General features: G+C 37.9%; 1 protein-coding gene across 10 annotated transcripts in view; it reads left to right on the top strand.

The window, feature by feature from the left end:
* LDB2 (LIM domain binding 2) overlaps positions 1-27,902 on the top strand; it is a 217,263-nt gene that overhangs the window by 55,166 nt on the left and 134,195 nt on the right. For all 10 annotated transcript variants that reach the window (XM_042779288.1, XM_033060839.2, XM_042779289.1 and 7 more), the window contains exon 2: positions 19,189-19,291. In XM_042779288.1, the coding sequence (XP_042635222.1) occupies positions 19,189-19,291 (103 nt within the window). The remainder of the gene's footprint in view (positions 1-19,188; positions 19,292-27,902) is intronic.

Below are 27,902 nucleotides of genomic sequence, written 5' to 3' on the forward strand. Positions count from 1 at the left end.
TTTTTTACTGATATATCAGCTCACCCCAAATGGGAGGTTGTGCCTGGAGCACTGCACTCAGGAATTGCCAGTGTATTCTGCCTCTGCTAATACACCTAATATGTTTTAAAATTTGTTTATGCTTGTGACTTGAAGCCCGGCAGCAATGAATTCTACAGCTTGTGCGTTGTATGAAAAATTATTTCCTCTTACTGGGTTTAAAACTGTGAGCTAATTTTATTGTGTCCTCAGATTTTTTTGTAATTTATTTATTACAATGATGATTTTTACACTGAATAATCATTCTCTAATCACAGAGTAGAAAGTCCAGAACTTTTATGACTTGCAAACCTCCCTTGTACCCATCCCCAGTTACCTTTTTTCTGATCTGAAAGCATGTGGTTGGCCTTTTTTTGCTACATATCATTAAACCAACATTTCCATGGAATTATCCATAATGGTTCAGAGATTTTTGTGCCGCATGATAATAGCTGGGGTCCATTGTGGTTTAGATCTAATTAGGATTGTTTTCCCTCATATGCATTACTTTGCATTCATCAATACCCTCTGCTGTTTTATTGTTGTTTAGTATTTTAAGCTTCCCACAACTCTTTGCATTCAGATCAGCTAGCCAGAGTGACTCTCCATGCCTGGTAAATTTTTTCATGCTGTTATCTGTCTTCTTTCAATGGCCTACAAGACTCTACCCAACATCTCAGGTCCTTGGGAGTTGGGTGGGTAGTTTTCTTCTGTTGCAAAAGCTTGCCAGTTATTTCTACCCTTTGTTTGATATCTTTTAATGATTTATTAACCAAGTCTTAGGTTTCCCTTTATCAAAACCTAGAATAAGATAAAAACTGTCTGCATTTCACAAAAAAAAAAAAACAAAAAACAAAAAACAAACAAAAAAACCCTAAACAAACAAAACAAAACAAAACAAAAAAAACAACAGAAACCTCAGTGCCACCACTTGGAGATGCAGGAATTCAATTTGCCTTTGAAACTTTAATAGGCATCTTTTTAGCTTATAATAAATTCTTTAATTAACTGATCTTACAGTATTAGATCATGTACTCCCTGCTTTCTTCAGTGCACAGCAAGCTTCTGTAATGGGAGCAAATCAAGATAACAGATAGGAAAAGACTCTTGTCAGGAGAATATTTATTTTGGAACTTGGCATCTGTACTGGGAATGAAATCGAGGAAAATATCCCCCGGTTAAGGACGTTAAACATAAAGTCCAACAACTGGTTGCATTTCCACATCTTACTTCAAGGTACTCACATGTGCAAATAATGTGCAGGTTTTCATAGAGGCCAAGGCCCTTGCCTGGCTATTTACAGCAGGCTGCAGTAATTTTACAAAAAGTTAGAGCAGTGAATATTGTGTCATTCTCTAAGAAATTCTGGATGCACAAAGACACATATACAGATATATAAATAGATAGACCTATGCACATAAGATCTTTCTTTTAAGTCTAATTCAGAATTCCCTTATTAGTATTATTAGAAAATATCTTTGTTTTCAGGCAGCAGGAGAACCACTGTCCACTATGGTAAAGTTGCTTGCAAATGATTAGACTTAAATGTTGGCAAAATAATACCTAAACTCTCAAGACAACTCTCGTGTTTATAAATCAACACCAGCTGTTCCTGTTTATGCAATACTTTATAAACATAAAAGAATAAAATAGAATCTGATATGACAGCTCATATACCAAGATTCAACTTTCTGCAAAAACAAATCAGGCCATTAAAAAATGTGGGGTTTGTTTCAGATATTCTAACAAAGCCAGCTAGTCTCATGACAATAAATGTAACCATGTTTCTCTAATGCCTTTAGGCATATGGCAGGTACCTGGCAAGGAGACTTCTAGACCTAAGCCATCAGAGAGGTTTTCTTGCTCTCCCCCTGGAAGGGACTAATAGGAAGACCCCCTCACAGGCAGCACCTGTCAAGCGTTTCTGAGCCATGTCAGTTCCAAATTTGCCCTAAGTGCCAAATTCTGATTTCTGTCACACAGATTCTGTGACAGAAAGTGAAGGGATTCTCTAAAGTCAGTGGGGTTTTCTTTAGCATAATTGTCCTCAGATCATCCACAAATCTCTCTTAGGAGTGGGTGTATTTTACATTTGGCATAGTTCTCTCTCATAAACTCAAAGTTAAAAACTCTTAACTTTTGGTGAGTATTTCTCATGTGTAGAGAGGATTAGATGTTAGCTAAAACCAGTTCAGTTTGAAAAAACTAAGATTTAGTAATCTCACAGCTAGGTGCGTGGCCCCCAGAATGAATGAATCCACAGGCTGGTTCCATGGGAAGTGTGGTGTGAAAGCCAGGCACATCAGAGCTGAGTTTCAAACTAGCTGTTTGCTGAGGTGAGCACTAAACTCTTGATGGTGTGGTCTTTGGAAAGGGGGATTATCTTCTGTATTTTTTGTGGAAGCTCAGCATCCTATCAGAGCTGAGATCCACCTAGACAAAGCTGCCTACCTAAATCCCTGAGAGTAGGGACCTAAAATTTTCTTCTAAAAAACAGGCACAGAAATGAGTTCTCTTTTTCCCCTTAATTTTGCCTGGGAAGGGTAAGAGGTAATGCTTCTTCACCCCTGCTAATGTTTTAATTTGTACTAAGATTGCCACTTTAGAAGTAAATTATGTGAATGTCTCAACTTACTGGATGTCAGGTCATGTTGCAAAGCAGTCTTGGTGTGTGTGAACTGGACTTTAAGGTCTCTGACTACTCCTTGCCATTCAGCCCATGGGATTGGTCTCAAGCCCATTGAAATTTAACCATTCCTTCCTCCTCCTTTGTACCCCCCAACATCCATATTGTGGGCATTGGATCAGGTGCAGGAGCTTGCATTTGGCTGTGTTGAACCTCATGCGATTCCCAAGGCACACTTAGAGTTTGTTCACGTCCCTCTGAATTCCATCTCACCCCTCAGGTGTGTCAGCTGCACCTGTCAGCTTCCCATTGTCTGCAAACTCACTGTGGGTGCACTTGTGCACTGCCTGTGTCACTGACAAGGATTAAACAGCCCTGATCCCAGGGCAGCTCCTCAGGGTCACTCCTCAGCACTGGAGAGACGTGTAGTCTATGGCATTCCCACCTACCAAGCTTTGTGCAACATCTGGAAACTAAAGACAAGAAATGCTGAAACCTCAGCTCTCCTGTTAAGAGATTTTCTGGGACATGATATTTTAGGGGCAGAATCCACTAAATAGAACACATTATTTTGGAACTCTATTTTTAGCTTATTTTATTTACGACTTGGCAGACTCCTAGTCAGGAGGGGATAACCCTGGCCCTAGTGATAAGTTCTAACAACTACATGTTTATGCACCAGTAGGTATCAGGAGGTCAGTCATAAAAACCTGTCAGTTTGTATTACTTCTCTGTTGACTCTCTATCAAAGCATGAAGGAAACGGGAACTGCCATCTTTCTCTTCCTACCACTGGGTAGTATGTCATGAATTAAATAAAATAGATAAAATAAGCTGTTTTTTTCTTATATTTGTGCAAAATAGAGTTCTCCTTTGAGAACTGGAGAAAAAACAATTAAATTTCTATCTGTTATTCAGTTACTGAAGCAGAGATACCACTTTTGCAGGTGAAGGCAATGGAAATAATGTAGAATACATGCTGCTTCTGAGCTTTTCTTAAAAACACATAGGCAGCACTCTCAGATGCTTGTGAATCTATTGTTGAATTCTGGTCAGGTCTCCCCTAAGAAGATTTGTTTGGATATTAATGAATTGTTAATTTTTAAGTTATATGCAACAGGGAATAGGGAAACTTGCATCATCTTTAATATGTTCAGGTCACTTCCTTTTGATACCAACAATCAAATTAAAGAAGCTGAATGGGATAAGAGAGTATCAATGATGATCATGTTTTTTTCTCTGTATGAGAAATTTATACTCTGTTTAACACCCTGCCTCCAAGTGAGCTTCCAGTTATTTGATGTTGATGGCCATGAGAAGGAACATCCACAATTAAAACACATAAACCATTCTGTGCTTCTGGCCAAAGCGGAGCCAGGCTCTGAAGGATCATGCCATTGGCTGAAATGTCATCCTATTGAAGAAGAAAAGAGTTTGGAATTCCCTTTCTTCTATGGCTCATGTTTAAATGCATTTCATGACACTAAATTTTCTCTGAAACCATGGCTACAATTAGGGTGGGCTCTTGTTCTTAAAAACTCCACACTTCATTGTCTATCTGGAGGACCTGAGAGCTTTTTCAAGACAGTTTTTTGATAGGATAAGCTACAGAATGCAAAGTCTACAGCAGATGAATAGAGCACTAAGTTGTTCTGAGCTTGTATCAAGAAACCAGATACTAAAGACTGACAATTTCAAAGACCTGCCATTCTTTCTATGTGCTCCAAGCACTACACCATGCAGACCAGGCACTGCTGTGTCTCACTTCAGTAGACCCTGTAGATCAGGAAGGTACCCAGGATTGTTTTGATCATTATCTGGATGGAAAAAAAATATATATATAATGAAACACAATGCATAGTAATTTCCTTAGAGCTATTTATGATAGTAGAAATCAAAGTGGGAAAAAACTGTAGCTTGTTTCTCTTTATTTTACCATGGGTTAAAGTTACTTTTGAGTTTTTCTCTATTAAAATGCGAAACATGGATACCTTGGAAGTGCAAAAAGGATTACTTGATTAAATCTGTGAAGTATACCTGGCAAGTGGACATTTTCTAGAAGTGCAAAAAGATCTTTTCAAGCAGGAAAAATAAATTCTTAGAGCAATGGTTACTTCATACTATATCACCCTCTCATCCTACATTTCCTAAGGAGGCATTTATTATCCCTGACTGCTGTGCTTATTGTCATAGGAACATTGTGGAACAACATGTTTCCTTTTACATTTGCAAGGCACTGCTGCTGATGGTCTCATAGGTTAGGTTATTCCCTAGGACATTCTTTATTGTGAGACTCATCATGTAGAACATGGATTGCACTTCTGTTTTCATGTCCCATCTTGGCCACTGGATTCAGTTGATATCTATATCTACATCATTATATCTATCTATCTATATCTATATATCTCTATATCTCTATATCTATCTATATCATCTATATCTATATCTATCTGTATAGATATCTAGATCTAGATCATCTATATAATCTGTAGCTATACTTACATCTATATATCTAATCTCTATCTCTATCTATATCATCTCTATCTCTGTCTGTCTATCTATCTATCTATCTATCTATCTATCTATCTATCTATCTATCTATCTATCTATCTATCTCTGAATGGTCTATATGTATATCAGTGTGTATCAGCTCACAGCCCATAGGATCTTTCATCTGCTGCATACTACATAATACAGCTGAAAATATTCAGTGTCTCTGCAGTTTCTAGGCCATGTGTCCTGGGCAATTTGGTGTCACCTCTTTGACTGATTCTAATGAGTGCTTGGAATATTGGCAGAGGAATGAGGAGCATACTGACAGTGTAATCCTGCTTGTGGTCCCTTCAGATCAAGGTGTTTGAGTATTTTCAGGGAGAGACAGGGAAGCTGCTTTGATTCTGTACTTGTTCTGCAAGTCTGTTGAGACTTTAGGACATGAAGACCTGTGACTGTCAGCTGTACTGGAGAGGGTTGAGAGGAACTCAGTCCAGGCCTGACTCCTGCCAGATGTTGAGCCTTTCTGAACAAGTAGATTTACAGGAGTCTGAACAAGGACTGCTTGCTTAATACAAAGCATATTTGATCCTCAGTACACTCTTTTGTCCTTGCTGATATGCCATGAGATATATGGTGGGGCTCTGTGCTGACCAGGCAGTTGCTGATGGGCTTCTTGCTGCTTTCAAATCTCACATGTAGAGGTTATAAAAAGTTCACATTCGTTCTAGAATGCCTCAGACCAGGGATAACTTGATACATGATTTTAAGAAGCAGAAGACCTAATCCAGGAGACACTACTACTGAAGCTGAGAGTATCAACAAAAATGTGTGTCTGTCCATGTCTGTCAGTGCACCTGTTTTAGAAAAAAACTTTACAAATCAGAAAGTAGAGCTAAGAAAGCAAGAGGGGGAAAAAAAAGAAGTAATTTTGTTCTAGAGCAGAGAGGTGATCCTTCAGTGTGCCAGACAAAATCAGGTGTAAAATTCAAGTGACTGGAGAAGAACTCCTTTAGAGGAGGAGAATCCTAAGAACAGTCAGCACCTGAAACCAGCATCTCCAAAGAGCATCTGGGCTATTTTGATATAATATTTCTCTGAGGGCCTAGAGAGTGATCCAGCTACAACTAATTTTGTACGTTCTGACACAACATAGTGCAAAGAAATATGATAACATCTCACAGTGGTTGTCATTGCACTAGTGGAAAACAAGCTGCTTGATGTGAATCCATATATTCTGGGCTGAGCTTGACATAAGGTTCTCCTAGTCTAAGAAGACATTAGCACTGAATCTTTTCTGATTTTCTGTCTCACTTTCAGCTGACAGCTCCTCTGGCAGTTAACACATTCCCAGAAATGGGACTGTGTAGTTTCTTGGCTTTGTCAAGGCTATTGCTGCTGTCTCAGGCTCTTTGGTAGTATGAACACAAATCTTTTAGGAAGGCTCTGAAACTGTAGATGTTCTGGGTTTATGGCACTCTAGGGGAACACATTGTAATTAGGAAAAAAATAGGGTTCTGAATATAACCATTGTATGTTTTAGTTAGAAATGCACAACTGTAACAAAACAGAGAAACAATGGTATGTCCATCATATATATTTTATTTATAATATACTGTAATATTTATAGTATATTTTAATGTTAATATATGAGGATTTAGATTTTTGGAAATAGGTCTGAGCTGCTCTATAGGTGCACTTTTGTGAGCTCTTTAAGTTATTTCAGTCTTCTCTGCAGCAACTTTGTCCATACTTATCCATGTTATGCAAAACTGTTTTCTTTCTTAAAATAGTTTTCTGTGCGTTTGAGCTTTCTCACAGATTCATATTCTTTCTGGTTTTAAACATTTAGTATCAACACTGGTAGGTTTTTTTAGGCTGTAGATGCACCATGTCCCTAGATCCTATTCCTTAGCTGGGGAGGAAGGAAACTGCTTTTTCAAAGCTTTTCTTGCTCTTAGTCAGGAGATGCCTTCACCTGGCAGGCACTGAGGGTAAAAGTCTACATCAGCAGTCCAAGGTGTCACTTACTTGGCTCTTTGACTAATGTGAAAATGTAAAATCAGGAAGGTCATTAGTCATTTTTTTGCAATGAAGCTTGCTGGCTGGCAGGAGCACACCAAGAAAGATCCAAGTTTCCAAGCAAATTCACAAGTTTTCTGTAAGCAAGTTTTCCGTAAGCAAGTTTTCCAAATTGTCACTTTTTCATACTTCTATATGTCATGCAACTTTACACAGAGAAATTTTGATGGCATTAGAAAACAGGAAAGGCCAAATACCACTTCTGGCAAACTGAGAAACCTTAAGTGAATCACTTTTACTGATTTCACAGGTCCACCGAGTCTGAAGTGATTGCTTGTAGTTCATAGGAGCATGTTGTTGTAATGAAAAGATGTTTAAAATTTCATTAAATGTTTACAGATCCAGAGGTGAGGCCCCAGTAGATTATCATACACAACATAAAGATGTATTTTTTAAAAAATTACTACCTGTTACGACTTTCAACTGGATCATATCAAGTCTCAGTACAAAGATGACCTCAGTGGGTGCTTTCTGTGACATATGTAGCTCACACTTTGCTTTGCTTACTTTTTTTAAATTTAGATTTATACATTTTTCATGTTTAAGCAGTAGGGTAGCTAGTAAATAGACATTTTTAGTAAATAATTGCTCATCTTGTTACCAGTTGACTGACAGCAAATGAAATCCTGCAAGGATTTTTTATACATACTAGTGGTAGTGATACAGCTAAGTGGCCACTTGGTAGGTGAGAGCTTTGTTTGTCTAGGGTTTTAGCATAATCATTAAATCACAGCTTTCTCTAATTGCTTCAGCTGCAGCCAAACTCAGTTGGATGGGATTCTGAAGCAAATGGAATTCTGTCACATTCAATATCAGTGTTTGCTTTATTAAATAGCATTTCTCTGGGGACCTGCATAGACTTTTGGAGTTTTTAATTTGTTACAGTATGTAGTAGCTGGCTTCTGTAAAGAAATTGTTCACCAAGATGCAATTTTATTATTATTATTGATGCCTTTTTACTTTAAATGAGGTTGACAAGATAAGAGATGCCATTTAGAAGGTAGCTTTACTTACTTTGCTCAGTGAAGAGCGAGTTTTGAAAGAGAGCACTTCTTGGCATGCATAAATTCTGCCTTTTCTTTTGAAGTGAAAATTTAAAGTTAATAATTAAAACAAACACACAAACCCAGTCTGTTATCACAACCTCTGTGCTTCATTCTCTCTCTATTTCTTTCAGTACAGTATATCCTTTGATTTAGCAGCCGTAACAGCCTTGTCAGTGATCTGTTACACTGTTCTACGATATTATAGCAGCAATAACAGTAAAAGTTTTGGTTCTGAGTAGATTTTTCATGGCAAGCAGGTGATTCAGACATCTCCATTTGAATCAGAATTTTAATTCGTAAATGCAAATGTCAGTTTAGAAAGTACCTTGTGCTTCTCACCACCAAAACTTGCAAATCATTGTGTACACTGAGAATATGCAATGTCTGGAGCCCAACTCATCCTCACTTTGTCAAAGCAACCTGAACTGCTGATTAGTGTTCCCTCATTAATCAGGCCAGGCTGTAATGCCTGTTATGTGCTACACCACAGAAATGGAGCCACTGAGTGATCTGGCAGGATAAAGCATGAGAAATATCACTATTTGATATGGGTTGCCTTGACCTAGGATTTCCCTATATTTCAGATTACCCAGGACGTAGGAAGATATATATGAGCAATTCTGTGTCCAATTTAATTGTATTTTGTACAGGAATTTTGTATCCAAATACAGTATGAGATAAAAAAACAGGACTTGAGGGCCTTTATTTGCAGCTGTTGCTAGCCGGGGAGTAAAGTTAGGAAGCCAGGCAAATAATCACATCTTCTTCATTTGAAGTATTTCATACTGGCAGAAGTCTTTAACCAGTTCTCCAACTTCTGTCTGCCACTTGGAGCTTTTTATATGAAACAGCAGGAACCTGGCAGCCTGGACATCTTTGAGGATTGTGAGCAAAAAACTTGAACATCATTTATAGGTTTTCCTGCCAAGACTGTAAAAATCTAGACAAAGTAGATACAGTTGTTTCACCCAGATTTTCACGTATTTTTGTCCTTCACTAAGCTCTCAAAGCCTCAACCAGTTTTCTTCCTCACTTTTAAATTCTTAGAAGATATATAGAATAGGATTTATCTTACCTACCTTTATCCCTAAAAAAGTTACATGGCTAGACTGAACCATTCTCTAGGCTCCCTCTACAGACAGTGAAGAGACAGAGATCTGCAGGAGGCTTTTTATCTCACATGAATTTAGACAACTGTCTTGGGGTGAGATGAATCCCAGCCCTGTTGTCACCCTCTAGCTTTGATTCAGCAAATGTAACAAGTTCCATGCTGGGATTTGGAGCCTTGCATAGAATATTCCAACATCTGATTTCCACTTAATTTAATGGAAAATGAATGCATAAGTCTTTTAATTAAGTCTTTTAATTTGAAAATCTCTGCCTTAATGTTTGATTAAGTCTGAATGCACATGTGTTTATATATTTAAAAACTACAAACCATGAATGTAGCTGTATTATTTTCAAATACCTGAGCATCTGATAACTGCAGCTGATTAGTGGTTCAAATGGCCACTGAAGATGATACTATGCTGTAGTGTGGAAAACTAGAACAAGTAGAGTCTAAAATATAGACTTAATAATATCTCAACTCTATATTTTTTCTTACCTCTCTCTTAAGTAAAAATTAGATTCTGAAACGCATTTAACACAGATGATATTTGTGGATAGAGGGACATCACCAGCTGACAAAAATGTCTGTGATTACTATTACTTATAAGTACAGAATGCACACAGGAATTAACTTGGAATGTAGTTTTGCTATACTAAAGAAGTAATTCTTTAAAATGATCACAAGAATGGGGCTTCTGATATGTGTTGAATAAAATACGTGAATGAAATTTTAAGGGACATAATTTGCAAGTCACTGTAACTCATTTGTAATTATTTGTTAATTACCACAGTGAGGGTTTTTTTTTCTTAAAAATATGCACAGTTTATGTAGCAAAGATATAGAGGGGTTTTTCTCTTACCTATACATAACAAGGAACTCACATTTGTGCTTTACCATTGCTTCTTGCCAAAATTTCTGTAAGGTGCCGTAATGGTTACTTCTCTGAACTGTCTGGAATTAATGCAGTGCTTTTACAATTTCTTTGGGTGATACCTTGACACCCCAAACCACAGTTATATTACTAAACCACAGTTATATTATTAAACAATTAAATGCAGCAATATATAATTTAAAGTGTAGATATGGTTGTAAAATTTAACAAGAATGGTTTCTTCACTACTTCTTTCTTAATTGTTTTGTCTTTTTCTGGCTATTTGTTGCTAAATTAAGCTTTTGTGCATGAGATTTCCTGTCCTCCATAGGAAAAGGCACATATAATATACCTGCTCTTGTCCACTGCCTATACCTTTCCAAGAAATAACAGCTCTTTGGTTAGAGCTGTCCATGATTTTGATATGCTCTTACCTGGTTGCAAAGCCTAATAGGAAGTCATAATTTTGAGTTAATTAGACTTGCAGACTACCAAAAGCATGGATGGATCTCAGCTCGGCAAAACATTTAAGCATATCCTTAATTTTAAAAGTCTCTTGCTGAGTCTTAGCAAGAGTTTTCTCAAAGTCCTGTAGGGTAGAGTTGTGCTAGAGCTGTGTACAGTGGTCTGGGTTGGAGGGGACCTTAAATTAGATCATTTGCTTCCAAATCCCCTGCCAAGGACAGGGGCACCTTCCACTAGACCAGGTTGCTCAGAGCTCCAGCCAGCCTGGTCTTGAACACTGCTAGGGATGGGGCATCCACAGCTTCTCTGGCCAACCTGTGTCAGTGCCTCATTACCCTCACACTGCTAATTGAAACCTGCTGTCTCAGTTCAGAGCCATTTCCCCTTGTCCCATCAATATGTGCCCTTGTAAATAATCCCTCTCAGGCTTTCTTTGTGTGTGTAGAGATTTTTATCTCCTCACCTATATGTCTTTTCAATCCATCTAATCTTTCCTTATGATAAAATCAACTCTTTGTAGCTGCATTATCTAGCCCTTTCACTATTTGATACTTCTGCAAGACTCCAGAATGGAACTGGAAGGATGGTTTGTGTTACCTACAAACTATTCCCTTTCCTGCCTGGATCACCAGATTCGCACAAGAATAAGGAACAATACATAGCAGAATAAGTTTTTTAACTTAGCTGAAAAGCCATTTATGACCTCTCAAAGTACAGTCTATTAGATCATAGTTTAGATTATAGTTCTTCAGAATCAGGGACCTCTGAAGGTCCCAGCTTTGTACCTGTCTCCAATACACATGGTGCTTTTGTGAGGCTTCAGTAATCAAAGAGGTGGGGAGAGTCCAGTGTGGAATGCAGATGTCAAGGACTGTCTTCATCATGCTCCAATGTAGTATGTTGTCAGTAATAATTTTATTTTGACTGTAATAAATGATAAAGGGATTTGTGTTCACTAAATTTTAGAGCCTTGGGAGTTGGTGCAGTTGGATAGATAGACCTAGAGAGACTCATTTACTAATATTGCTGGGAATATGAGTTTTTTTCTGTGCCCTAGTGACACATAATATTTGATGCTCTATATTCACTCATGGCAATACTAGTTATTGCCTTTTCATTCGGATAGATGGCACAGCAGCTTCCATTTACTCATAGAGATGGAAGTAAACAAGGTAAAAAAGAAACCAGGTCAAAATGTCAGAATAAAATAAGAACATTTGTATGGCTGACGGTAGTATAGTAGATAATAGACACACTTAATATTCCATCTCTCTAAACTGTTCTCAAAGGCAGAGGCTGTGAGGTATTCTCTGGCAGAACAGAGAAACATAACTGTGGTTCATTTTTGATAAACACAAAACTCAGGTCTGTGATTTGTCTGCAATGATCATGGATTGAGAATACTGCTAAGGAAATCTATTACTGTTTCCAGCCAGCTAGAGATATTTTCATGCCTATTCAAAAAAGGACTCAAATTTAAAACAATTTTGAATATGGATTTAGTATGCACTGTAGCTATAGCAAGTGCTAACAGGTACTCTGCTGTGGGTGGAAGTGTATATTTCTGCTAAAAACTGCACAATTTGGTTGTTAATGCCCAGTCTTTTTGTTCTCACAGCTGGAATATAGGTCTTATCCTTAGAGACCAAGTGCAATCTTATCCCTTATATTTTAAAAGGAAAAAAGAGCATCTTCTGCTGGTCAGTGATGATATTGCTGTGAAATCTCAAGGATGATGCCACACTGGCAATAAGGAATTGGTAGTGGAGTGTCTTAAGCTCAGCTTCACTGCTCTTTTCCCCCCTTTCTTTCTTCTATCCATTCTTGTGCACAAGTTTCAGGAATGGAAATAATGAATTCAAATTAAAGAAGCCAGTGAAATGACACATTTCATAAGTTAACTCCTTCTGCTCTCTACAGCTTACAGACAAGTATTAAACTGCAATCTCCTGTCTGCTGCAGGTGAATAGTCAAACATGCACAGAGCAGATATTTAAGAATTCATTTCTCTTTTGTCCACAAGCTCCAGTAAAATTTAAAGACTGACAAATAATAGGTTTTATACCAGGCATTCTCCTCTGATTCTGTTACTAGACTAAACCGGGTATGTCTCTGTCTCATCCTTTCCTGACAACTTAAGTTAAAAATCTCTATAATTTTAAGCACTGCAATTTTAAAAGGATATCCAAATTGTTATACATGTAACATCTGTGTAGATGGAAAAATTGGGTGGCTTAGATGTAGTGGAATAACTGTTCTTTTATAGCTGTGTGTAGACTGGTCTTGCTGTTTGCCACCCCTGTGAGTATTTCCCACAAATACACTAACAAATGCTATCTAATTTGGGCATATGTTAGTGGAAGGGGTCAACCTTCATCCTGAACACAAGAAAAGTATTTGTTGTCCTTATTTCAGCATATTTCAGTTAATCTGAATTCCCCAATGTGGGACTTGCTATTTGTGACATGTAAGTGACACTATCTCAAAGCAGTATATCTGCAAAGCTGAGTTATATGACCAGTGCCATTACATGTTCTTGCCAAAATTATGCTGATTCTCGCCTGCCTGGGTTCAGAGTACAAGAGGAAAACGGCATAAATCAATTTGTGTATTTTGCAAAGCCTCTCTCCTTTTCTTCTTTTTCTTTTTCCCTCCCACTTTTATGTGAAATAAAATAATTAATGTTTGATTTTCTGTTGTCTGATAGTGTACTGATTTATAGGCAATAAAAATAGAATCCTTGATATACTAGGCATTTCCAGTGAATCTGTAAGAGTAACTCCCTGTTATGGGCCTTTCCCTGGAATTCCTTTGTATTTTTAAACCTACTCTAGATTTACATGAGAAACAGAGATGTTGCCCCATTTTGCACCTCAGTCAGTCTCTCTGAGGAGGTATTGCTGTGGGGATCTGTTGCATGACTATATTCTGCCTTTTCAATAAAACAGGAACTTGGTGGTTTTTTCTTTACTGTACAATTGAAGATAAGTTCCTAAGTGGAATGTAAACAATAGTTTAATTAATTATTAAGTGGGCTGAAGAGGCTGATATGTTTTGGGCATTGAGCGGAGTTTTGGCAAGAAGTTGCAAGTGTATAATGGAACAGAAAGCTACTTATGGCCAAAGCCAAGTCTTAAAATCTTTCAGCCAGTTTTACTACACATTGTTTGAGAGATGGAATCCAGCCATACTAGTAAGTGAAATAAAAGAATGCAACACCATTAAAACTGTGAATATGTGTGAAATAACAAATGGAAAGAATAGAGTTGGGCATTCCTGGCAGGGAAACGGGGATGGAGATTCTGGAAGATACCACTAGGTGCAAGATTAAAGGTATATTTAATTGTGTAAAATATGCTTTATGTTTGAAATAAAATAAATGAGATAGAACAACAAATGGAAAAGCAATGAATTGGTTCTTAAAAACCAGCCCTGATTAACCAGATTGGTCCTCTTTTTCAGGTACTTTTACTGACTATAGGGTACCACATTTTCCTAGCAAGGATACTGGGAAAATAAGAAAATTGTGCATCTTCTTGTATAACAGACAACCATATATGGGTTTATCACCTCCATACTTATGAGCATTCCACTCTCACTCTGTTCATACTGTTTCAGGAAAACCAATCTAGGACTCAGTATCTGTAGTCTATACTGAATATATACAAATAGCAAAAAACCCTATGTCAGATTACAAAACCATTGTGCTTTGCAGGACTAGATCTACAGATGAGTACTCAAATTTCCAAATCTGCACAACTGTGGTACGTAGGTCCCTCATAATTTGTTACTCATGCGCAATTTGTATCAGAATCTTAAATATGTTAGAGACAAGATTGGTCTAATTTAAAACTAATGGGGAAAATTATTGGTTTCTTGTATTTGGACATTTTATTTTTCATGGTTTGTCTATGTGCTTTGAGTATAAGCTTCAATGACAGACTTTTTTTTTTTAATACTTGTGAGTTTTATAATTTGTAATGGCTGTGGAGTTTTTCCACATGTATTTAATAGCAAAATCTTATCTTGAACTGAATTGTGAAAGCTCAAGTGTAGTTTAATTTGCTTGGAACAGGAGGAGGGAAGGAATGCTATTCTTTCCTTAGGGAGACAGAAGTTCCTTGTGCAACATTAACTTAAAAGAATATGCGACATGTATATATTGCCAACAGGAATGTAGATGTATAGAGTTCTGAAAATAGTAAGTGTCAATAGGGAAGGGTTGCAGATGCCAGAAGAAAAATGTAACTCCCAAGTGCACTCTCTCTTTTTATTTTTGCCTTGTCCAATGCCAAACTGATGTTTAAAATTCAGGCTTTCCCTAAAAAGTGATTATTTTAAAAAAAGTCTGACTTCAGAACAGATGTGTTTCGTGTGTGTATTCAGAATCTTTTTATTTGTTTCCATAACTCTGTTTGAATATACCATTTACACCTGTAACACATGTGCAGCCAAAAGTAATGTGAGGTAGAAACCAAATTCGGCTGCTCTCTGGGCATGAGCTGTGGAGCTGCAGTAAAGGGGTGGCTCGCGGGCAGCAGGATCCCTGTATCCACTCCCCTTGGGAACACAGCAGTCGTGCTCTGCTGCTCCTTCCCCTCTGCAAAACACTACCTAGAAATCTGTAATGGTATTAAACCACTTAACCTGCAAAGGCAGCAAACTGAACCAATCATTGCTTCTTCTGTGTTAGCCACCAAGGACAAGTGTTCACTCTTCTTTACAGCAATCTTTTCATATAATTGAGGAGTGTCATCATGTTCACTGTGAGCTGCTTCTGTCTTATACAAAACACAGCTAGATTCTTCTACCTTTCTTCCTATGAGTCTTTTGGGGTAGGTTGGTTTATTTGCATGTGTGTTTAAATTCATTTATTCCTATGGTTCTTAGCTAATTTCTTTAAAAGTGGGTGACCCAGACTTGGCCATAGTTCTCCAGAAGTGGACTGACAATTCCAGTTGAAATCTTTCCAGAGATGTGTTTGCTGGAGTGGAAGGGTATTCTAAGACATTTCCCTTATTTCCAAAAGCAAAAAAAAAAAAAAAGAAGATTGCTGACATGTTTGCTTTATGATCTGCACCATTTTCTACAGTACTGCTTAGCCAGTATCCCCCATTTTGTTGTTGTACTTTTCTCACTTCACTTTATTGAATTTCATCTTCATTTCAGATAATTTCTCCAAACTATCAAAATAATTTTGAATTCCAGTTCTGTCCTGCAAGATATCTACATCCTTTCAAGTGTGATTTCATGTACTGACTTTTTACATCAGTCCATTCTGCCTTCCAAATCATTAAACAAAAATAAAAGAATTTGGAGAAAATGCCATAGTCTCAGTTGGCCTCATATTCCAGTTGCAAGATCTATCACAGGCAAGTGGAAAAGCCTCGTTTAGCTTGCAGACTCTTAATCATGTAAGTGTGTAAGGTGTAAAGAAGAACCCAGCGTGACTCTCAGATCACGCAGTGAACATACGGGACTTTTAGATGGAGAGGGAAAAGGAACATCATTGTACTTAAAATCTGATTACCTTTGCCAAAGAAATCAGAGTCAGGAAAAAATATTGAAACGGTAGGATTCCATTTACTTGAGACCCTATTCAGAGCTGAGCCATGGTTCAAATTACAAGTAATACCAGGGGTGGAGGGGATCAGAGGGAAAAATGACAGTTGTGGAAGAAGTCGCTTTGCTGCTTGGGTACCTGGTCACCGGAGCATGGCATCTTCACTTCTGACCCAACTTGCTGGTTGTCTCTGCCCTTGTCTCTCCTGTGACCTATTCCTTAAGTTTATTTTAATACAAAATATTTTTTAGAGAATTAATTTTTTTTTGGTTATGTTTAGGCCATTATTTCAATGTTTGAGCATGTGAGTGCACTACGTGAAAGGGAGGTTGCCATGGTAATTTCTCATTATTGTTGAATAGAAAAATAATTACTCTGGCAAAATCCCCCGTAACCTGTCAAAGCATAAGTTAAAGATGCCTGAGGGCAGCCTTGCCTTCACCATCCCCTTTCTGAAAAAAAGAAAAAAAAAAAATTAAATAACTGGATTCTATTTTGGTTTGGCTGAGGACACCTCATTTGGTTTAGTTCACATTTGGCTTTGAGTGTAGATGGGCCCACCTGTGACAAGGGTGGGGCAGAAAATTAATCAGCAGAGTATTTCCAAGGTTAACAGGATTTATACACTCTTTTTTAAGGTTGGGTTCTCTTTCAAAGGGTGGCATGTTGCATTTTATATTTTTCCTTCTTCCTCGCCTAAAATATGCAAAAGCTTAAGATGACGACCTTGGACTGTGTTCAAACTGTGAGAGAGTCTGGATGTTTCATCTTACCAGGGAGGGAATCCACAGTAATTCCATTTCCACATTTTCCTTGCTTTCAAGGCTCCTTGGGAGCCAGTGTGAGTGCAGATATATGTGGTTTTGAGGTGAGGGCCTGCACTTTCCCTGCCCTTCTCCATCTTTCCCATGTGCAGTTACATCCTGGCTATGTGATGCTCTCATCTCATTGGATGCTGCATGAGTATCTCCAGTGATACCCAACTACTGCACTAACAAGAGCTGCACATGTGGTGTGTGGCACTGCTGAAATTCTTCGCTCTTCCTTCCCCGTGACCAAAAGGTTGAATGGCACTGCAGCCCCTCTTTAGTCAAATGGCAGAGAGGTGGCTCCTGGCTGCTTGTTGGACAATGTGCTCGTGCATGGGGTGGTGCTGCAGCCCCAGGCTGTGCTGGGTGCAGGCTCCATCACAGGTGTGCTGAACACCTGCGCGTGTCCCTTGCACCTCTGAGTATTTCGTGCTTGCTGCTGGGGCTGCTTGGCTACTCACACGGCAGAGCTTGCACATGGGAGCACTCACCAGGTTTACACCAGCAAAGAACAACAGCTCTGTGTGGCAGCAGATTTCTGAGATGTGAGGACAGCTTTGATACCTCTTTGTGTGACTGAATTCAGGGCTGTATGGTCCTGTCACTGCCAGGTGGGATGAGCCTTGGCAGGGAAAGTGTATTACAGGCTCTGACTCAGACAAGAAGTCTCTCTAGGGTCTCTTGAAGGAACCAGATTGTTTAACCTGTCCTTACCATTTCTCCATTGGATGCTTGACAAAAAATCAAAGTGAAATTGAGAGGCAGGAAGTATACCTTGCTTAACATTTTGGAGTGAAATCCAAAAGTAACAGCATCAGGAAATACAGCAGCAGAACTAAAATCTCCAGATTGCTCTGCATGTGTACATAATGAGTATGATAGATGCATATTTTCTTTTAAATTGTCATTTTATCTCAGGATTTTTTTTTCCTGTGAAGCAAACAAATGTTTTCTGGCTTAGATCTATATTGCTCAGGCATTAAGACATACTCAGGCCTCACTGTGCTGAGTTATCCTGGCCTTGCACACTGGAAAGGAAGGTGCTGTGAGTGGGACAGAATGGCTCTGAGGAGTTCTGCATTCTGAGGATGCAGCCAGGGCATCCTCAGTGTATTTCCAGCCTTGTTACTGACCTTGTGTGCTACAAGTGATTTCAGTCTTGGGGCCTCAAAGCAGCAGAAGAGACTGAGCCAAAAATTTCTAAGCCAGCTATTAAATATATTCACAGCTTTTGAATGAAACATTTGCTGGGTTTTTTGTTGCCTAACTTCTGTGAAAACCCTTGCAAGATGGACCACTTGTTTTGACACTAGACATTGAGGTTGGGTGTCTGTTGTTGATCATCTCAGTCTGAAAACGCCTGGTTCAGTTGTTAAAGTCAAGAAACTCCCTGTAGTGCTGTGTTGGTATATGTCTTGCATTGCTCACTATTTCAGTAATTGCCATGTTCCAGCTATGTGTATTGCTGTAAGTCTAAGTATGCACAAGTCATCTTCACACATTTTTTTTATTTCTTGTATCACACTTAAAAGTAAAGATTTTTCACAACAATTACATTTAATTAACTAGCTGGTATTTAATCAACCTGAAGTAGCATTATATTTATATTAAATGCATTGGAGTAGAATGGCCATTATATTTCGTTTCTAAATAACTTTCTTGTAATCTTGTGCTGATGATGAGGTTATGAAGCATTCTAGAATTAAGTACTGAGGCATTTTCCATTACTAGGACTAAGCATTTGGGACACACAGCTCAGAAAAGGGGGGAAAACCCATAATTGCTTTATTTGCAACTGATTTGTAAAACTATATCTAACATTTGGAAAAAAAATGTAATGAAAAATAAAGTTTTCACATATTTAATATGCTGGATAAAATGGAAGACAGTTTATTGTACAGCAAATTAAACACTTCAGGTTTTTTTCTAAATTAGAAATAGAACTTTATCTAGGAAAATTAGTTTGAAATGCCATATAGACATCTGCACCCCAAAACCATAGGTGAAGAAGCCAAACTAGGTGTGATCCTGTTGAATTTCTTTTACAACAGATGAACATATTTTCATTTTGCCTTCTGTTAAGTGAATGATCTGTTGCTTCCTAGGATAGTGACAACCTCTGGTGGGATGCCTTTGCAACTGAATTTTTTGAAGATGATGCAACCTTAACACTTTCATTTTGTTTGGAAGATGGACCAAAGCGATACAGTAAGAAATGCATATTTTTTGTTCTAATGTTAAGTATGAGTTTCTAAAAACAGTTTATCTGTACAAGACAGATGCAGCCCTGGCAATGACAAAGTCACTTGTGCATATTCAGTGACTATTAAGTTACATTAAAGAATTCCGTGAATTGGGAATCCATTTTTACAGAATTCCTCTGAGTTTTATTACATGAAAATAAATTATTTCCTAGTGGAATGAAGCAAATAATAAAATAAAATATTTGGATTTTTTTTTTAATTAATGTGTTTTGTGGCTGTGTTTGCACTCTTTGGTAATTTTTCTTCTGCAAAAATTCAAGCGTTGAGTCTTGTAGGCAAAATTGTTCACAGAAAGAGAACTTTGTAGCAAATATCAGTATTTTTTGCTGGAAGGGCTTCCAAAATTAAAGAGGGATTGGAAAAACAACAAATTAAAATCTATATCCTTGCTGATGTAGGTAAGTGTTATTCCATCAACGGTGTGGATCTATGCTACTTGCACACATTAAGGACTAGTCTTGGATGCTGTCTGAGCAGCAGTGGAAGTCTAGAATACTCTCAATCAAGCACTAAATGAAAGCTTGAATAAAAGTGAAGCAGTGAATAAATCTGATGGCATTGGAATCCATTGCCTGCATACACTGAGCAGCAAAAAGGGACAAAATTCATCAAACAAATTGTTCTAAGTGAATAATTCACTCAGCTTTAGCACCAAGCAACAGGGAGAGAAGTAAACATTGAGAAACTGCATTGCCAATTGTTTGACTCCATTCAGAGTGACCCCTGCTTCATGGTGACAGATTGTGCTCTTTACTTTATGTTCTGAATCTTGTGAGGTTCGTCTTTTTCATGAGAGTGACTGATTGTCAGTGTGTCACTCACATACTTCTAATTCCTATTATCAATTATCTCAGGTATTTATTTGACAAGTGTTACCGTCTTCTGGAGAAAAAATAACATCCACTTTGAATGCACGTTTCTGGGATTAGTGTTGACAGAATTACAGTTTCTTGCCTTTCAAAGCAAGTGATAACTCTCTAAAGGTCCTCAAATTACAGCCTATAGCAACGTTGGTAACAGCTGATCTGTCCTGATTAGGTTGAGTCAACTTGTCAGATATCAGATTTGCTAGTTGTGTTATCAGTCCAGAAGGCAGAGATAAATCAGCAAAAAAGCAATTAATGTCCAGTTAGATCAGAGGGAGTTGTGATTCTGGAAAACAGTGCTGCATATCAAAGTATTTGTCAATGTGTAAAATACTCCTGTTGTCACAAATGCTTGATAATGGTTGTATTGTCTGCAAGTGGAACAGTTTGACATGGGGTAATACTGTGATTCTTAGCATTGTTGTTGATAAGAATGATTGAAAGATCAAGTTACTGTAGTCATGCTTTTAAAAGTGACTAGTACACTGAATTTTTCCTCTGGTTTTAATTTCTGACCTCTGCACAAACTGTTGTTGCTTTTGGTTTATTCTCAGCATCTGGAATTGAAGCTCCACATTTAAGGCTCTTTGCTGTTAATTCATATTTAATTTCCTTTTTAAGTTAATATTTATGTAATACTGAACTATTAGATGCTTTTTGACATGAGCAGTATTCCAGCTCAGTGAAACTCTGAAGAGCTCTGGTGACTGTTCTGGTTTGAGACTTCCACTGCCTTCTGAGAAGGCTTTGAGAGCAGTCTTGAGCCTCTGTGCTGTCCAAGTCCCAGCTTGGGGTCACTTTCAGCTTCGCTTGTGGTGGCTGCAGGGTGGAGGTTGCATGTTAAGAGTAGCTCTCTCTTCCTGGCTGGGAGCTTGGTGTCCAAAATCACATCCAGGAGTTGAGAACAGAGAAGTTTTCTCCCCTTTCAGGTCTCTGTTTTATTGCCCACGCCATGCTCATGCTCTGCTACTCTCTTATGGATGCTCTTGGCATCTCCCCAAAGCCATGATGGCACCCAGTGCCTCTTTTCCAAGCTGATGAAATTGCTGACCAGGGGCTGTGGCTCCTGTTAGGCGACTTTGGCACCTGTACTCCAAGCACAGAGTATTGAAAGTGATGAAAAAGTGTCCTTTTCTTCATCTGTGCTGTCTGCAGCAATTCACCTGCCTCCTTGCCTGGTGTGTATGCTCTTTGAGATGGACAGGGCATTAAACATATTGGAACTGGCAGAGAGGAAAGAGAAAAGACAAATTGTTTTTTCTTATACTTGCTGGCACAGACAGTAATGGAGAGAACCAAGATAAGGCCCAGGAAAAGAGAAAAAGGCATCCTTTGAGAAGTTGTTTATAAAGTTGAAAGTGGTGAAAGATGCTGACCTCTTGCATTTGCTCTAGGGGTCAGGTCAAAATTGCCTCCCTTTGTCTTGCTTCAGCCTGTGAGAGCTTTGTGTACATCTCTGACATTGGTTGTGGCCACCACCTTATTTTTTTCCTTTGGGCAATGGTTTCTCTCTTCTGAGAAGTAAAATATTTTCTTTTGTAACAAACAAATTTAAAAAAAAAAACCTTGTACGTGTGTGTGTGGAAAAGACAAAAACTTTTTTGCTGTCCATGGCCTCATTTTTCTCTGGGTTATGGCAATTCCCAGTCCACTTCCCTCCTTCTTCTCAGGGGCTATCCAGAACTTGTGTTAAGCCATCAGAGACACAAAGAAGCATGCTGTTTTGCCCCAGGTTCCTTCTTCAAAGCCCCTCGAGAATGTTGTGGGAGGCTGCTGGGAACTAATCTTGAGTGCAGTTCCCAAATTCCTTTGGGGGCTTTTTTCCTGTGGTTGCTTTAAACTTTTCCTTTCGTATGATAGCCTGTTCCCAGCTGGCTCTCTCTGTCCTCTGCTCTTACCTGAACAGTCCAATTCCACAGCCAATGCAAATGTTCAGAGCAGGCCTGCAAATCAGTGTTTGTGTAAGTGGTAAAACACTTTTTTTCAAAAAATTACTTTTATTTGTCTCCCCTTTTGTTTTAACTTTTAATATACAGTTTTGTCCAAGCGATTGTAAGGGTTGTGAACTCACCTGTTTTTTGAGTTTTTTTGTCTCAGAAAACAAAGTTGCTTATATAGCTTTGTGGCCCAAAACTGAAACTTTATGAAGAACACAAAATACTTTTAGGTCTTTAATTCACATTACCATGTTTTACAGCACTCCTCTCCATACTGAGAAAAGCAGTTTTCTTCCCTTTGCTGTTCTCAATGTTTCTCCTCAGCTGTCAGCTCTGAGATTCTTTCATTTGTAGGGAAAAAAAAGATACAGTTCACAATGGGGGTTTTAAGTCACTGGGTTATATTTACTTTGCTTCACGTCAGGCAGCGCTGTGTACATCAGTACATAGTACTGTACTCAAGCTAGCTTTAAATGTTCCTATATCTGCATGGCACAGCATGCAAAGATGTAAAACTTACTTATGCCCTGGAAAGAGCAGAGTTTTGTTAGTTCAGTGATCCACTGGTGTTAATTAATTTGATTGCAAGGTTTGTTACACCTAGACCTAGTTATCTGTGCAGAACCACATTCTGCCTTGGATAGATGTGACTTGAGAGCCCAGCTTAACTTTTTCATGCAGAGATTCTGTGTCGGACCAGAAATAGCTGCTGCCCATCTCTGCAGCTCTTTTTGTCTTTCTTCAGTATTTGATTTCTGTAGATGCAAGAACTTTACCTTCTGCAATCCTTTCTGCCTGGCACAGCATTCCAGAATGAAGATACTATCTTCTTTCAAACAGCCACTGAAAATATGTTTTTCTCCAACTTGCTTATACCCCCCAGCTATTCTTTTGGTCTGCTATTATCTGTGAATCCTACTCATATTATTGAATTCTTGTTGAAATTTTAATGAAAATGCTGCAGAAAATAAAGATATATTTTAAGTTAACAAAGGTGCAAATTATGCATTTCTCTACTCTGGCTTTTTGTCTACCCTGAGATAGAGAGAAACCATTCCAAAGCTTAAAGACAAGGAAAGGTTCCCAAAAGCAGAGATGCTACCTGTCTTACACTGCATTGAATTACAGTCAACAGAAACTAAGAAGTAAACACATGAAGTTCATTCTACAATGAAAGAAAAAAGAAATTTACTCTAATATATTATGCCCTGATTTGTTTGTTCAGGAAATAAATAGGATTTGAACAAAATCAAAAAAAAAAAAAAGAAAATATGCCTAATGGAGCAGAATTTTTGTTTCCTTGTTGTGGATAAAGCATTCAAAGAGGCTTCTATCCCTGTAAAAGAGTAAATACTAGACTCTGATCCATTGTTGCCCAGGTTCTTTGTTTCTCAGAGACAAAATATTTCCTGAACAGATAAGAGAAACAAGTTTGATTGACAGCTCTTAGCAGAGTCTCATCAGCTGCTGTGCTGACAGCCTGGTGATGCGCACTGTGCTGATGTGGTGGGGACTGACAGCTGATTGACAGCCCAGGACTGGGGAGACAGGAAAGATGAAGCATGCTCAGTAAGAATAATGTGCAGTGTTTATGCAGCACTGCAGAGAATAGGAGCTAGAAAGTTAACTCTTTCAGGGAAAGTGCTACTTTAACGCATAATGAATGCAGTTGCCACTGTACAGAAAATTAGAGCTTGACTGTATTTCTCTTCTGTTCACTAAATGATTTCTGTCCATGGAGAAGCTATAACGCTGTGAGGAAGCAAAAGCATGAGCCATTACATTTGTAGCTGTAAAAAAATTTCATGTGTGGTAGATATAATGGAGTCCTCAAAATGGATTTATTTAAGCTTATAGATGTAGAATATATTGAGAATTTGAAGCACTTTTTATAGGCTTTCATCACACAATTTTATATGGCATTGCATAATGTTACACAGTAGAAATTTCAAAAGGAACAATTTGTGCTCTTTGCTCTCCCTATCCTTAGGAAAATATAGTGATTTCAGTTTTATTGTTGCTCTGAATCTGTAGCTGATAATTGAATATGTATTTTCTGTTATAATTTCTACTGCAGTTTGTGTTTGGAATGTATAAGGTAACTATACCATGCTTTGCATTTTATGCCCTTTTCTTTCATTTTCTCTACTTGGCTCATGAACCCTATTTGTATTTTTTTCATAGATAGATAGATAGATAGATAGATTGATAGGGAAGGAAGGAAGGAAGGAAGGAAGGAAGGAAGGAAGGAAGGAAGGAAGGAAGGAAGGAAGGAAGGAAGGAAGGAAGGAAGGAAGGAAGGAAGGAAGGAAGGAAGGAAGGAAGGAAGGAAGGAAGGAAGGAAGGAAGGAAGGAAGGAAGGAAGGAAGGAAGGAAGGAAGGAAGGAAGGAAGGGAGGGAGGGAGGGAGGAAGGAAGGAAGGAAGGAAGGAAGGAAGGAAGGAAGGAAGGAAGGAAGGAGAGCGAACTTTGGGTCAAGTGGCAAAATCATACATTTTGAAGTGTTTACCCAAGTTTTTTGTGCGCCTATAGAATATATTAAATAAGAGTATTTTAGATTTTACTACAAATTGTTCAATTAGTACACCAAGGCAGCTGCAACAGATTCGTTGTGATTTTATCCTTGTTTTTATAACCTGTGCAATGCAGGTAACTTTATTGAAAAACTTTTGCAGGGGTTAATGGTGAGAAGCTACATCTAGTGGGTACTTCTTATAAGCATAGTTTGGGAATAAACAGGGAAAGTTCATCACTCATTACCCACTTGCATAACTATTTTCAAAAAGATGGTTTGAGGGGCCAGCGTGCTACATTATGACCCCAGGTTTTTCTAAAACTGTCATGTAGCTTCTCTCCTATAACTCTTAGAGAGAAAATTAAATTTGCCTAGAGAAAGAGATTGTTTTTTTTACAGGAACATCTTTTTTCCTATATTTTTTCCCCCTAAGAAATCACAGTCATTAAACATCATTTGAGCATTCAGGTACAACACAGTAAATTGGCCTAGCTTTGTGAGACAGATTATTCTGTGTGACTCCCTGGTATTCATCTTTATGTACCACTATTCTAGATTTGGGTTTTTTCAAAGTTTCTTGGTAATACTTTTGAATTAATTTTCAGAACTTAGGTAAAATTTTCATTAAAATCAGATGTAAGAGGTCCACAATTGCCTGGATCACCACTAGACCCTCCATCCTCCAGATAATGATTTCTAATTAACAATTACAGTAATTTCACGAGTATAAGGTGCACTTCTGGGGTCCGATCAAAATTTTCAGTCAAAAAGGTGCACCTTATACTCGTGAAATTACTGTACTTTCTAAAATTGCTGTTTTAAAGAGTTCTCAATCAATTTTAAATATGCTTTATGAAAATAAATTAATAAACTTTAGTAAGAATATAACTAATGCACTATTTAGTTGCTTTACAGGTGTCTAAGTGTATTACAGTCTTGCACTTATCTTTATCACCCAAACTTTTGTAAGCTCATCAAAGAATAAAATGAGATTTTGTTTGACAAGAACTATTTTGCATAAACCCATGTTGGCTGGCATTAATTACATCCCTTTCACTTCAGTCTTTGTCAGTTAAATCCTGTATTTTTTTTCCCACTATTTGGCTGGATTGGTATTAAGCAAGTGCATTAGGTTATGCTGTTCCCTGACTGTTTACTGTCCCTTAAATATCAGCACAGCAGTATTGAATTTTTAAAATTCCCTCAGTAGTTATTTTATTTTTTTAATTAATATTTTATAACACCAGATATATATGTGAAAAAACCCATTAGAACTGCTAATTTCAAAACATTTAAGATCCATCTTAGCTGCTGATGGGCTAGCAAGCACTTTTCACTCAAGATCAACATTCTTTCCAAAAGTAGAACAAAAAGGCTTCTTATATGTTGATGCTGAAAGTTTTTCTGTTCCCAAATTAAATTACAATTTGATAAATTTCAGATCTTATTTTCTCTAGTTTTTACAGAAATGAATTTTTCACTGTCAACTTCAGCATCTCATTCTAATATTTTGTATTACATAATATGTTTTTACAGAACATTTCCCCCTTTTTTAACGTTGCTTTTATTTTCCAGACACCATAATTATCAAGATTTTCTCCCTTCTAATTATTGCCTTCGTTTTCCCACTAACTTTTTTTTGCCAAAGTTGTTTTCCTTTTCACATTATATTTGCATCTTTTAGATATCTTAGGAAGTCTCTTTAACAGATTCTTAATTTTCATGTGTAGTTCTTTTCTATATTTTCTCCCTGTCAGTTGAACTATGGTGAATCCAGTATTCTGAAGCACCAGCTGTGTCTCTCCTACTGACTGGGATTGCCATTTCTTTGTCTGCACTGAATGCATGGTTTGGATGGCATTTGTACAGAAATATGTGGTCTGATTGGAGAGTGTCCAGGGGAAAGGAAAAGTCTTGAAATAAGACTTATTAAGGAAAATCAAAGAATTTGAGTTGGTCAGTCTGCAGAAGAGAAGACACAGCAGAAAGGAGAGAGGAAAGTGGGACGTAATAACAGGACATGTGAAGGAAAGGCATGTGCTCTGTTTCCATAGACATAATGAGCAGAGAAGAGATGCATTAAATTAAATTGCATTCAAACAAACAAACAAAAAACAATAAAAAAGAGGGGTTCACTCTTACCACTGATAAAAATGAGGTGCTTGGACAGATTTCCTGGGGAGGCTGTGGTGCCTCCAGTAAACAGGGAGCTGTCTGATCTTCACCTCTGGTCGCTCCCAGAGCTGGTGCCAACTTTCAGTCTCCCATTCAGTTCAGTCTCAGTCATCATAACCAGTTCTGGAACAGGATGCTAGACTTTTTGTGATTAAAAAGACCTTCCTCTTTCCAATTTTGGGTAGTAGGAATAATCTTTTTCTAATACTGCTGGCTAAGCAAGATGCACATGCATCTTCCACCAATTTCCTTCAGAAATAGCATTTTTCTTTTTCTCAATATTACGGACAGGTGTTGAAGGAATAATTCCTGCTAGTTCCTGATTTGCAATTAGCAGATATGAATTAGACTTTCACCTCTGCCAGCTGCAGTCTTGTTAGCTAGCTCAGTGCTCCTGCTTCTCTGAGTTCTCAATACCTTCAAAACACAAAAGAAGGCTTCACTGCAAAGTGCCAGCTACATGCAGTGTGTGTGTGTATTGCCTGTGTGTGCACACACAACATCAGTTAGGTACAACGTGGAAAAGTTTATAATGAAAACTGTTTCATCAGCCTCTTTCTCAACTATCCTAACAAATAATGTAATATCTCAGATATTTTACAAAGGGGGATCCCAGATTTCTTCTGCTTGTATCTAAGCATGTTGTACAAATCAACATGGGAGACCCTATGTCTGTGAAGTGGCACATGGAAAAGGGCTACTAATGTAATAAGGGCTACTAATTCCTAATGTGAATATTGTGTAATTATGTGGAGCCTCTAATTGCAATTTCTGAAACCCCAGTCAATCAGACTGGTTCTGCTGTTGTATAAACACATGAAATGATAAATCCTCTTTGGGAGAAATCTTAATATCATAGGACAGGATACATTAGAGGTGTCTTGGGTCTGTTCAGAAAGTAGAAAGAATAAATGCAAAATTAACATGAGAGAATCACAGTGATTTATGGGCTTTTCCCCTGCCCAATACAAATGATTCCTTTGTTGTAGTTGGCTTTTGTTCACCCAATTGGTCTAAATTATGTAGCATTCAGTTCTTTCTGCAGGAGATGATGTTAATAAAA

The sequence above is a fragment of the Catharus ustulatus genome, chromosome 5 (assembly GCF_009819885.2).
Source record: "Catharus ustulatus isolate bCatUst1 chromosome 5, bCatUst1.pri.v2, whole genome shotgun sequence".
In the NCBI taxonomy this organism is placed as follows: Eukaryota; Metazoa; Chordata; class Aves; order Passeriformes; family Turdidae; genus Catharus; species Catharus ustulatus.